Source organism: Lathamus discolor, chromosome 10, assembly GCF_037157495.1.
Source record: "Lathamus discolor isolate bLatDis1 chromosome 10, bLatDis1.hap1, whole genome shotgun sequence".
Classification (NCBI taxonomy): Eukaryota; Metazoa; Chordata; class Aves; order Psittaciformes; family Psittacidae; genus Lathamus; species Lathamus discolor.
Window position 1 is genome coordinate 17,071,488 of NC_088893.1, and position 14,106 is coordinate 17,085,593.

Genomic DNA, 14,106 nt, shown 5'->3' on the forward strand with positions numbered 1-14,106 from the left:
GTTAAGAACTGGGCTTCTTATTCTTTTAGGTGGCTTTGAAAATCATGACACCCATGAGACAGAGAACACCGTGACTTCCATGCACTCAAGCACAAATGCAAAGTACTTACTGAATGGAACACACATACAACTGAGCAATCAATCCTCCCTTCTCTCCCACAGCTATGAACAGCAGGAGCTGTAAGTCTGAAACATCATAATCTTTATGTGAACTTGCTATGAAAGGATGATGGAATTAAACCATAGTCCCTGTAGCCTTCAGGAGTGTTTATTATTACTTTAAATCAATGAATCCAGGTTGGGATTGTTCGTAAGGTATTGCAGGTTTTGCCGAAGATGAGCTTTGCAGAAGGTCTCTTTGCAGGACCAGTGTCAGATTAAAATCAGAGTAACCAGAGAAGCAGACTGCAACCTGAGCAGCACTGAAGCACAGCTGACATGCATGCTCCATGCTGCAGTAAGGGATGCTGTAAGACCCTGACATGGGTCCTCAAGAATGAGCTTGAAGCCTGGGTCTGAGGTAAGCCAGGCTCTTCAAGGGTGAAATGCAGAGCTTTCTGGAAGCAGAAACATTGATCTGTACTGGTATGCCTCATGTGATTTAGGTACACAAATGCACAAGGACAGAAGTTTCAATAAGATGCCGCCACATAAATGCTAGGCTATGTAACACTGTGTGATTTCAGAGTATGGAGTTAGCTACCTTGAATTTACTCACTTCAGTAACCTGATTTTTTAAGCAATTAAATGGGAAAATGCCGTGCGGGGATTTAACCTAATTTTAGATATCCATCAGAGCCATGTAAGTTATGAATCAAAGCAGGCTCCCAACAGTCAATAGAGAGAGGGGAGGCCATTATCACATCCTGCAGCATGGAGCATCCTGCAGGGCTGCCTAAAACGAGATGATATGAATTCCTGTTTTCAAACACACAGGATATGCTGAAATATTTGTAAGGGTGAGTAGGCAAAACTGAACCCCAAGGAATGCATGCACTGCATTAGAGCAGGAAGAAAACACAAACCCACTGGCTGTGCACTGTGGCACCTTCAGTCCCCCTTCCAATATGGGAGACTTGAGTACCAAGCAGTCTCTGTACTTGCTCTGACCTCTGAGGTGATGAAGGCAGTATTAAGCTCTATGCAGACCAGGTTTGCATTTCTGGAGAGCTGTAAATTAATGCTGAACCCGTTGCCATGCTGACACCTGTTCTGTATGTTGCTATCTCATTATTTGTTTAATTTCATAGTGTCAGGCCTATACTCCATGGTGCATATTCCAGACTCAAAACATTAGTTTCTAATTGAAAAACCATTACTGCATATAAAGTTACAATAATCACAGACGCTTTAATTAGTTGAGTAAATGAATAGGAAGTAATCGAACTTACCCAACAGACTCTTCCCTCTACTTAGCTTTTGAATTCTATTCATTTCATTCTGGCAAGGAAGACCTAAAATATAATGTATAAGAATCAATTTCCAGATGGTACGGGGCAGGCTCTGCAATGACTGGCTTCACTACTGATAGGGAATGTAGACTGCTGTACACCTGGGAACGAAAGCAGCCCATATGCTGGCACTGCACTGCAAAACAAATTTATGTCATTAGCTCCACTAATTAAAAAAGAAAAAGAAGGCAACACACTGTAGTTGACAATCATGTCTGGGGCCATTTTCATTGTGAAACCCATTTTTCCTCCAAACTAATATAATGTCAGCTCTCTAATTTATGATTTGCTAATGATGTCTGCATAAAAAAGTAAGTTCTTGAGTTTTTATCAGCAACAGGGCTTGTTACTACACTGCGGGCACTGGTGCTTACTACTTCTTTGTTTGAATGATCAAGGGATATTAATATTGCTCATCTGTGACATTAAACATTGTTACACACTGCCCTTTCACACCAGTGCTGGAGAAAAGAGCTGTTTAATGCAGTTGACTGCTAATTACCGAACTATATCAGCAGGCCGATCCAACCTGAAACACAGGGCGACCCAAGCAACTTCTCTTTGTCCTGCCAATCGCACAACTCACCGCCTGGCTTCTGGAAGCAGTAGCACCACTCGTTGTTCGAAAGCTTTCCATCTTTGAAGGAGTCACAGGAGTTGAAGAGAGGCTTGACACATGGCTCGTACTTATCCAGATAAATGGCACTGATCTCCGAGGGATCCAGCAGCAGGTCATAGTTCATGTCAAGTTTGTTGAACATCCAGCCTAAGGAATCCTTGCAGATTGGTAGTATGCTGGTGTCAAATCCTGTAAGAAGACAGGCACACATCCCCGGCTGAACCCCCACATGCTCACTGCACAAGAATCATTGCTAAGCTGAAGCCTTGATAATACATTTTTGGCCAGACTCTGAACATTGACCTGACTTGCCCGAAGCAGAACAAAAGTCTAAGACTGAACTGATTGTATTGAATTTAAAACGCAAGCACAGCCACAGCCCAGAGCACCGCTCACACACGTTTCAGGAGCTGCGGGGTGGGAGGGCTGAGCTCCACAACCGATCAGCGTAATTCAGTTATTTCTACTCAAAAAATCTCACTTTTTTCCCAGTCCTCATTCCAAGTTGGCCTTGTTCCAAGAAACTGAAATGTGATGAGAAAAGGCTTCATCCCCTATAGTTTCAACCTAGACTACAGGCTCATTGTGGTTTAAATCCTGCTTCCCAGACCTATTGCCAGAGTCCGGACAAAATTCTTTCTTGCTGTGCTCTCACCTTCCACCTCTCATCCCAGCTGATTTCACTCTTCAGAGCCTTGCCTCCCGTGGTGGACAACAAAACGCTTTGATCTGGGTTATGAGCTATGTGGGGAAGAGAAGGGGTGAAGCATCTCTTTTGCTTGCACCACTCTGGAGAATGGCACCACTTCAGCTGCCCATGCTCTTGTATGCCATGCCAGCACTATCCCTTCTGACAGCCTCCAGAATTGTACAGCATTACAGGATTCTGCTCTTCCAGTGCTTTGGAAACCATCATCATCATTAATTTTAATAGCCCAGATCCTTAAAAGACTGCACCAGCAGCAGTTATCAAAGAAAGACCAAGTTATGCATATAGATACCTACGACGTATATAAGGTATGTGTGCCAGTATTCTGCAGTCTCCACAAAACCAGTGGCATTGCCTTCTGTCATAAACATTATAAATCCATACTGCCACTGTATTTTAAAATGCTTGGTACAAACATGGACTAATTTGCACGTTATCTATGATGCAAGAAAGTATATTTGTAATGCACAGCTGATAAATAAGGATAATGGTTTCACCAAGGACCTGGAAACATGCATACACTGCCTGGGGATTAAGAGGGACAGAGGTACCTGAACCATGCACTCTGGGCCCCCTGTGCTCATGCTGTTCCATCTGCCTGTGCACTGCTCATTCTGCTATGGGCCACATGGAGAAGCCTGATGGGCTTTTTCCTTTTGCTGCATCTTTCACTGAAAGAGGTCAAGCTTGGCCTTATTTGCTGTATGTGTCAAGTCCCATTTCAGGATGTTGCTTTGTTAAGGTGAAACATAAGATGCTGCTGGAATCATGCTGACAGTTTGCCCAAGCTCTGCAGCCTACCTGCTATTTTAAGTGTTAACCCAAAGGAGGGCAGTGCTTTATGCTGGAAGCAGTGTTTTTTGTATGCAGCTGAAGGTTGTCAGTGAGACAGAGGAACAATCAGAAGGGTTAACTAATGGGAAGGTTTATGTCATTCATAATACATGTTGCTCTAAGAAAGGAAGAAGGTAACACCGTTTCCTTGGGGCTAGAGGCAGCTGGGGCAGGAAAGAGAGAATTCATGCTGAACATTTCATCACATTTTTGTGCTCTTATCTCCTCTAATGTTATCTAATCGAGTTTGAGCACAGTGAAAAAGGCCATGTGAATAGATGCAGGGAGGAAGCCTGCTTGCCTTGCTGAAGCAATTAGGACTATTGACTTCAATTATTTTATTCATCTGACAAACACAAGCAGGACTTGGTCACTGTGCAATCTTTTGTTGAGTGAAAGATTTCATCCTTTACTTTGCTTTTACAAAGCACCGAGGAGCAGGGCACGCAGTCCTGCCTTGTGCTGATATATGCTCTGCCTGATTCCCCACCACGGGGCAGGTTATAAGCAGCAATCAAACAGGCAGGCGTGGATCATTCAATTGCATGGTGGAGCTGGGAGCAGTACATGCTTCAGCTATCCCAGTTTAACAGCTTCCAGGGGAAAACCATCTGTGTTCCACTGGCTGCTCTTTTCCTGCACAGGTCCCCTCTCCAGTGATGGTCTTTACGCCCCGTGGTGGCATTTACTGCTTCTAAGGTGAATGACTACAAGGTGTGCTGTACAAGTTGAGTACAGTATGTGTTGTTCAGCCCTGTCTCTAAAGGTTGCCTCCTAACTGGCAAGTATCAGCACAGGGAGGAGGAGATCCTCGCACGAACTTGCCCCTGACAGTGTTTGTGGATTGTTTCTGAGTCCTGTTTTCCTCCCTACCGAGAAGTCTTTATCTGTGTGTACAACCTGCATTCAGGATACACCACCAGCATGCCCTCTGCACTGATCTGCCTGAGCAGATCACAGGATAGTGACCGATGTGACTAGGAAGCTGCTCTGTGACATACCATCAGGGCTTTAATGCAAGATACTATCATGAAAGGTCACTTACAGTTATTTACATTAGTTGAAGAGCTTTTGATTGTAATTTCTTATAAACAAGGAAGCTTTCACTGGTGTGACCGAAGTTCCTGATTAGGTTTATTAAGAGGATGAATTATTAAACAGTGCTGGACTATTAGTGTGGTCTGGAAGTCGTTAAATATTACAGTGGTAAGTGTTATGGAAAGCTCTTAGCTAGATGGCTGTATCAGTGGAAAGGTTAATTCTTTAATTGTCCCTTAATATGTGGCTAAAGGTGAATAGTAGTATCTACCTTGACTTCATATTGTCTCCTGGTAAAAGCTACTGCCTGTACATCACCTTTTGCAAGACTGCATCTGCAGTGGAAGACCAGCAATCCTGGATGCTCTCGGCACCCAGCAACAGCAACGAAAGCAAAGTGTGCCCTGAGTGTGCAACACAGGCTCTGACTTACTGTGTAACCAGGGCAGCTGATAGAAAATGGTTCTTGGAGCTCACCCACCTTCACCAGGAGGTCACTGTGCTCCCATCAGCTCGGCAAGACCGATTCATTTTGAATGAATTAACTCTTATCTAGAGACTTCTGGTATACTTGCTTATAAACGTGATGCAATATGCTGGATGAAATAAACCGCATGCTGTATTGTAATGAATTACGTGCTACAGTCTGGACTTCTGGCAAAACAATAACCTCAGTGAGAACTTTTCTGCATGTTTCTGTGCATCAGCTCAGTGCTGCAGTGCCTATGGGGAGAAGCACAAGAGTGCTGCAGGCTCCACATCCCTCCTGCTCTTGGCTCCTTGGCAGAGGATGCCAAAACAGATGCCAATTAATGTAAGTTGTGGTGGTGGTTGCTCTTGTTTGGACACCTGCTTACAAGGACCTGGACTGACACCATCATGGCTCCTCATCCTGACAGCTGTTCAGCATCCTAACAACTTTCATCCACAGCAGATCTGGAAGGAAATCAAGCCGGTGACCTACATGTAAAAGTCCCATATGCGATTAACACATAAAATGCTCCACCTCCTCTAAATTAAAATGGAATTAAATTGAAAAGAGTCTTTAAGTGGAAATCCTAATTAAAAATAAACACATCTTCCAGCACACAAAATTATTTCCCCCCTTGAAGAGCTGACTTACATAAGCCAGCTTTATTTCATTGAAGTGTACTACAATTAAATTAACAGGGGAGTAATTAACCTAATTTCCCCCATCGCTTAAAATAAAAGAAGGAGGAGAAGCAATGTTCCCCAGAAAAAATCCTTTATATTACATAGATCTCTGGTAAAAGAAAAACAACTCCCACTCCAACCAAAGAGACTATCTAGATAAAATACGGGAATGTTAGGAATTATCAACAGGCTCAGGAGCAATTTGAATCTGATCTTACTCCCTAATTAGTTTTATTATTTCCTTATGTCAAAGCATGTCCCTGAGATGCTTCTATTATTTACTGAGGAGATTTCCATTGTACAAAGCCTGCAGAAAACAAAGTTCCTGGCCTGTGGCGCTTTGCTGGGATCTGGGAGATAGCTCATTGCATGAAGGTTTGAGATTTCAAGCACAATGACTTGTCCTCATCCTTTTCCTTTCAGGAGGGTAAAGAAGAAGAAAAGAATGCACTTTTCAGCTCACCTGGGGGTGAACTTAATAAACTCAAAAAGCTTATTTACACTCACGGTAACATCTTGAAAATTTAATGTAGCATAAAGAAATCTCTGCTGGAACACCTTCTCTAGACAGCTGATGTGTCCAAGGCATCATAGTCATCGCATCCCACCATCTGTTCCTTTTACTGCCACAGGGGCATATCCAAAATGGATTATTTTGAGGATGTGCGTGCCTTTTAAGACTCTACAGGAATAACCAAACCAAGTTCGGTTTAATGAAGTGATCAGCCTGGTGAGAAGAGCAACACATGCAGAGCAATAAAAAAGGGCAGTGTGTACATCAGAGCTTATTTCCAGAGCTGTGTGTGTCCTTTTTGCCAGGATTCACATAAATTCCTTTTTTCGGCTGGGCTTTGTGAACTTTACTTTGAATCCTGAGCCCTGTTTAAGATGTCTTTCATTGTTAGAAATGTTTAAAGCTAGAAGAAGCCAAATACTGCTGTCCTTACCCTGTATTTTCAGTGCTACCGGAGAGAATTGGAGCTGCAGAATTTGGCACATGCAGAGTAATTCATGCATACTGTTGCAAACTCTTCAAAAGAAAACCATGCCCAAGTTTTGTGGCATTCAAAACTGATTTAACCATCTTCACTCACAAAGTTTCATTCTTTTTAACTGACATATAAGAAAAATGTGCCAAACTAAGTCAACAGTCTAAAAATGAACATTGTTGAGATCAAGTGTTTAAGAGCATCAAGGCAGCCTTTCATATAAAAGCTGCCAGGAATCAAACTAAACTAAAAAGAGATAACAGTTCCTCTGTGAATCAGAGCAAACACTGCGGAATTACCAGGAATGTTTTTCTCACTGAAATTGCTTCAGCAAAAAAAAAGCCCAGATCCAACACCTTTAAGAACTGAATTTGGTCTTTGGCCTTTGGTAAGGTCCTCAGGAGCTCCTCACAGGTCATCTGCATGAAAAACACATTCTTTTGACAACCTGATAAAATGAGATTTCATGTGGTTCTGGGCCTGAATGACAAAGTTTTAAGTCTCTTCTGTTTTCTGTCATGCGGTCTGAATTCACATCTTGAAGCAGTGTTTAGCTGTACGTGCAGTTGAATTTTTGCACTACGGTTTGGCTTCCTCTGCACCATAATATCCCTTTTTGAAGTAGCGTTTAAGAAATAAGTAGGACACATGGTTTTATAGATACTGGCTTTGTTGTAAATACTATGGAAAATAAATAAGGGACATATGAAAAAGATCCATTTACACAGAACATAGCTTGTTTCACCACATAGTTTTAAGATACCATTACTCAGCATTAATGAGGTTTGACTACAGTTTTGAGCAATATAGCCTGTGGTATATTCTGTCTCTTTAGGAAGAGGTAATCCTAGAAGCAGCACAAAAGAAGAGTGGCTGTCTAGACATGGATCAAGAGCAAATGCCCATCCTGATGTGCTGAGCCTGCCCTACTGCACCTTTAGCCTCTCCAGTCTCAGGCTACAGGGAAGCCAGGCAGTGGGGTCAAAAAAGCTGTAAAAGGGAGCAGTTGGCTGAACCCTTTAAATTCTGTGTTTGCGGACCCTGGCTTCAGTCAGTTTGTACCAGAGAATCAGGGCAGAGAGGTGAAGGGGAGTCACACACCTAGACAGAACTTGCGCATTTTACTTTGCAGCTCAAGAGACCACGTGTTTTAGGACATACTATTTAAAAGGATTAATGAATCCTTATAGAAAACAAAGTCGCATCTGCTCTCTGATGAACATGACCTCTTTTGATGCAGTTAGCTGAATCTTTCCCTCCCTGGTGGGTAAATGACATCAAAATGAGTCATATTGGCTTAACCCACAGAGAGTAAATGTCCTCTAAAATGTTCATTTTCTTCCTTCTTAAAAGAAACCCAACAACCGACCAAACTCAAAACATCAAAGGAAGCAAAGACGGTGTTATTAAATACCTGGGACACAACAGATTCTACCTTTCCACACTGGTTAACTATTCCATCTCCGTGGCTGTGATGTGGATGCTTTTATTATTCTTTCTCTTTTATAAAGGGCTAGCAGGAAATTGCAAAATAAAATCAAAGTGAGTCTTTTCCGACATTGGCATCACTTTCCCTATGCTTGTATGGCATGTTTTTGGCTCATGCCACTGACATTGGGTTAGAAAATGCTTGGCCATAAACTCAGGAGGTAAGCATATGCCACTGCCTGTCCCCAAGAAATGATTTGGATGCAGCCACATTGACATGGAGGGTGAAGGAGTTTAACTGTACAGACATGAACTAGTTAACCTCAGGGCTTAAGAAAAGTCCCTGAGCAGGTTTATTTACTAGCACAGCTGTGACCTCCATGGCCCTCAGACACAGTTATCTGCCTGATTAACTTGTAAAGGTCTCTTTGTCTCAAACTGCCAATTTTTAGAGCAGTTTGGGCCAGAAAGAGTACAGAATGACTGCATCTCAGATAGAAAAGATGCAGCTATTTATCCACAGGATCAGGTCTCCTGCATACCTGCTCCCTTACTGCCACCTGCTTGACATGACACTGTGGCACTAACAGCTGTGCTCAGCTCAAGGTTCTCTCAGGCTGGAAAGCTGCCTGCAACACTCAGTGTTCAAAGGGAAAGGTGTTTTCTTACTGCCTTGTGCTGTCTCGGAGCTCGTCGGTTTGATGACACGATTTGCATCCTCATGGAGAGCACCAAACCAGTCTTTTAGTCGGGAAGCGAGATTCCTCAGTTCTTTGTCTGTGCAAGCTAGAAAAAGAACAAAGCACCAGGCTGAGTTAAGAGCAGCAGCAAAAAAAAAAAAACCCTTCTTCAGATAGGCTGTTAGAAAAATATTGTTTATGGTTGTACAGTTCTTCTCATTAAGAGCTCAGAAGTAAAAGAAAAGGTTAGGGAAAAGATGAAAGTTAAAGAGAAAATGTAAGTCATTATGCATTATAAGTTGTACTCAAATACTTCCTCGGTAGCTGATGTGATTTGTGATGAAAGAAGTGACACAGAGAGCTACCCGCAGGTTCTCAATTAGAGCTATGTGACTATTTAACTTAAATGTTTTCACCTTTTAGGATTTCAGAGAAAAATATCAGTCAAACAGATGGGGAGGAGGGACAAACTTGCCTAGGCACACTACTTGAACAAGATGCTAGGGATAATTTATAACCACATTTGGCTTAGTAGAAGGCTATTATCACAGTCATAGGAAACACATATACTTATTTATATACGTGAAGAAGAAAACTGTTGTGTTGCTCTAGTTCTACTGCAAATGAGACTTTGCCACCTCTGAAGGTTGTCAATTCCATTTTGTTAGCTAGGTGAAACATTTTTCGTATACATTTTTACTGAGGAATATCTAATTTTCCCAGAAATTTCTGCCAAGACAATAACGTCCAAAGCAAATAGTTTTAAAGAAGAAAACTGAATTAGTCACCAGTTTCTGTCAGAAAAAATATTCTTGTTTCTATATCATGTTTAGCACTTAAAATTCACATGCTCAATTCCTTCACTCCTGCTCTGCACTCATCCTACATTTTAAATGACACTTCTTGGAATACAGAGCAAGATTTTATGCCATAGAGGCAGACATCCTTCACAGGGCAAGCCACAATATGTCTTCTCCAATTCACTGCACATTCTAATATTCCTCCTTCCACCTTATTGAAGAACAATTGAGTCCCACAGCTTGTCTCCCCCGGTCAAACTCACTGCTCCAATGACTGCAGTGGACCCACTGATATCTTATGGCTGTGGGGAGTATTCGTTCTCATTACAGGAGGTTTTCGGGGGGGGGGGTCTGAAGTTACATACAGGACATCAGAGCTTTTTCTAAGTGGACAGGTTTTTAGCATTTGGCGGGGAGAAAGATTTTCCCATTTTTCTATAAGGCTGAGTTTGATAGATTTTCCTATTAAAGATAAAAATATGAAAATCCCATTGAGTCGATATAGGGAAAGATCAGGTCTTAAAGAAAAAAACAACAATTAAAGTAAAATAAGTGGAAGACAATACAATATTAACTGTAAAGTGGCTTACATTACCGAAAAAGCTTATCGCTTGATTTTCTCACTTAACATATTTCATTCATTTTAAACTATCTTTGCAAGTTAAGACAAGAGTGATAGGATTTTAAAGCCCATTTTCAGTAAGGAACATCTTATGCCGCTATTGTTCCTTGGCTGTTACTCACAAAGCCTTTTTATCAGAGAAAAATCACAACAGAAGCAATAGGAGAGCAAATTCCGTCCTCTTGCCTCTAACAATATCCCATCAGGAGATGTTGCCTGAAGGAGCGAGGGGATAGGAAAACTAATTTTAAAGGTAGTAAATATTCAGGAATGCCCTAACTCTAGACAGGCACAAATGATATCTTCTTTTGTAGATTTAGATCCATAAAGATGTTTTTATCATGCACTAATTTCAACATGAGTTGGGCACCCAAATACATGTTAGAAGTGATGAAGATACTCTGTTACATGGGATGGGAGATGCTGTTCCTGCATCCCCTGTTGAACTGTCAATAACCGGTTTTCACCAGGCATATTTGTTGCCAAAATATGATTATTAGGCACTTACAGCAACATGAGACCATGACAATCTTCTTTTCAGTACCTGTCTTCACAAATGTTTCCTGGTAAGGATCAATAATGTTACCGCCTTTCACAATTAAAAGCAGGCAGAATCTTTCTTTCTGCCAAGTAGCTCTCTTGTCCTTTGAAAATCAGCTTTGCAAAGGAGAAGAAGAAAAATATGGTACATAACAAGTAGGTGTTGTTCAGCCAATACCTCATCTGTGACAGGGCATCCCTATGTTCAGAGTATTTCACAAATGTACCTCCAGTCACAGCCACACAGAAACACAGCTTCGACTACTGATTATGTATCGAGTGGGTGGAAAAGAGGATTCAGTTGTCCAAGAAAGAAATGAGTAACATCATAGTTTTATTGTGCAAACCTGATACTTATTAAATACTTATTGCAGCACATGACAAGTTTAGGAAGCCAAAGCTGGACTACGAACACCCATTCCTGTGCCTTTCTGACACCCTCATCGTGCCTTCTCTACAGGTATACTGAGCTTCACAGTCAACAAATCACAGGGAGAAGAAATAGTACTAAAGAAAGTACCCTGTAGAGCTGTTTTCCTTGCTCAGATGTGTGTACTGACAGACAACTGTAGACACCACAGAAACCTAAGTCGAGTCAAACGCTCTGAGCAATGCCATCCTGCCAGTGCAGACACCAAGCAGGAGGCATGGAGCACACCCTCGCCTCCTCTCCCAGCCTCAGCACCACACAGAACAGCATTCCCAGTGAAAACCTAATGTCTCTAAAAGGAATTTCACTAAGCAGTCATCTGGTTTCAATTGCATTGCCTGAGGCAATTTGAATCCATGCTTTTGAACTGCAGCAGAAAACAGGATTGAGTGCACAGTGTGGGTGGAACAGAAGTAGATTAATTAACGGTAAATCGGACTTGAATTGATTTCTCTGTACAGTCCAGCCAATCAAACATGTCAGGATCTGTAAAATGCCATTTATAATGAAGCCATCATATTTTTTCACTTGTCTGTAATGCTAGCTGTGTGGAGAACCAGCTTTTACCACACACATTCCTACTTACATCAATTCTCTGCTGTTACACAAGTGCTGCAATCCATAACCTACATCAGCTCAGTTATACCCTACGGCTGCTCAGACACAGCACCCCTCCATTCTCCTGTCATTCCCTAACTATATTTCTTTTGCTTTTGATGGAGCAAAAACCAGCTTTCAGCCTCTTCTATGCTGTAGCTTTCTCAAAGACTGCCTCATCCACTCACTCTAAGGGCAGCCTTTAAAAGTGGACCTTGACCACTTGACAGTAAGCCCAGAACTGGAGTTTTCTGCATGCTGAAAGGTATTTTTGTGAATAACTGAGATAGTCTCTAAGCATGTTGCTTAAGGACGATTCAACAGTGGGTAAGGTTCTCTCTCAGGACTGCATTCTTCTTCACAAGAATAACTGCTTTTTCATGAGTAAAACGGGAACCAAGTGTGCTGTTAATCTGCAGTGAATAATACATGTCTTCATGAGACTTCCAGAATTTAATGCAAAGTTCAGTTAAATTTCTATTCAAGCGTTTCATGCCCTCAATCTTACTTCTTCCTGCACTTTAAAATAAAGGAAGTATTATTTTACATTTTCTGTATTCAATTTGCTTTTAATGCTACCATGCATGGTTAAAAAGATTCTGCCTCTTGGCTCCCTACCAACAGAACAGCATCCTATTTCATTGATTTTATTTGAACATCTTCAGAAGTCTCTATAGTTGAGAATTTGTTTGGGACACATTATTTTAGCCACTTCAAAGTGGACTGACATTCAGAGGGCATGAGTTTAATACAGACAGAGTGAGGCCCAGCCTCCAGCTGGGTATCCAGGAACCAGAGCACTTAATGATTTATTTCTGGTGGTAGAGCCCATTACTTACATATCAAACAATTAGGAAGCATAGCTCTGAGGAGCCCCACATCTAAGATCCTCATATATAAATTTGCATTAATATAAGTTATAAAGTATTTTTAAGAACCCTCTTCATGAAAAATGCACTGCAAATGTACCTCTTTACTATTAATAGGACTTTCAAGTAACATTTCTTACATGAGAAGAATAGGGATGTAGAAGGAATAGATGGGATAATGGGTTTCTTGCTATTTGAAGATCCTTAAGGAGAGGATACCTAAGTTGCAAAACAGTATGGATAGTGACATGACTTGAAGAACTTATTAAAAAATCTGGAATGAAGAGAAACACCAAGGTAGGAACATCTCTATAGTCCCTCTCTAGCAATTGGGATCAGTGTAGTCAATTGCCAACAATCATTCAAAACTCTAGTGCTGTGAAAAAGACACAAATGCAAACATATTCAAGTATGCATCTTCACTTCTGTATGTATTTTTCTCAAGATAAGAGCATCTGCCTTAATTTCCTATATCTTTTTAAAAGGGGAAAACCACAAGATTTTATCATTGTTACATTATCTATGTTACCTGTCACGTTCTGCCTTAGCAGCCTTCTGATACCAGGTCCCTGCTTAATATTAATTCCTGGATCTTTCACTGCTGATGTGCTTCAGTGAAATCCATTCACAGCCCACAGCTTCCCTGTAGGTCAGTACTGCTGCTGTTAGGAACGGGGATGGTGAGGCAGGTTCGCTGGTTAGCATCCAGCTCATCAACCTGATCACAGTGCATAGTGCCCTACATCTGATGTGGTGGTGGTACCACAAGCAGTAGCAGAATCTGTCACTTCTCTGAGTCATGGCAATTTGAATGCAGGAGGAAGGTCTATTTGCGGCTGGATTCAGCCGACATCCTCAGATCTGAACCCGCAGATGTTACGAATCATCTTGCAGAAGTGATTTAATAGTGAGCACTGAAAGTACAGATTTATTCTCAAGCATGAAGCAGTAGGTCCAACAGTTATTTATTCCTAACAAACTGAAAGCACTGTTGCTAAATACCTATTTCCACCAAGCAGAAAACATTAATCTGACCTAATGGAAAGCCATTAGCATGCTGTAAAAGCTCAGGTTTTTATAGGCATGATTCCATTATGGCCTTTTTAAGCCATACAGATACTAATCTATAACACTGGTGGTGAAAATTAACAGTAATATTTAATTTTGCTCTTTCAAGGAGGGACTTTCGAAAGCGCTCAGTGCCAGAAACCAACATTAAAACTGAACTTACCTGTAAACACGTAAGACTAAATCAATATTGAAAGTTTTCTCGCAGGGCCAGGATGGATGGGGCTTGGAGCAACCTGGTCTAGTGAAAGGTGTCCCTGCTTGTAGCAGGGGGTTG

The 14,106-nt window shown here is 41.5% G+C and overlaps 1 protein-coding gene across 1 annotated transcript in view; it reads right to left on the minus strand.

The window, feature by feature from the left end:
• SPOCK1 (SPARC (osteonectin), cwcv and kazal like domains proteoglycan 1) overlaps positions 1-14,106 on the minus strand; it is a 288,927-nt gene that overhangs the window by 9,255 nt on the left and 265,566 nt on the right. The window contains exons 7-9 of the mRNA XM_065690170.1: positions 8,893-9,009; positions 2,038-2,259; positions 1,392-1,454 (exon numbers count right to left, since the gene is read on the minus strand). Coding sequence (XP_065546242.1) covers positions 1,392-1,454; positions 2,038-2,259; positions 8,893-9,009 — 402 coding nt within the window. The remainder of the gene's footprint in view (positions 1-1,391; positions 1,455-2,037; positions 2,260-8,892; positions 9,010-14,106) is intronic.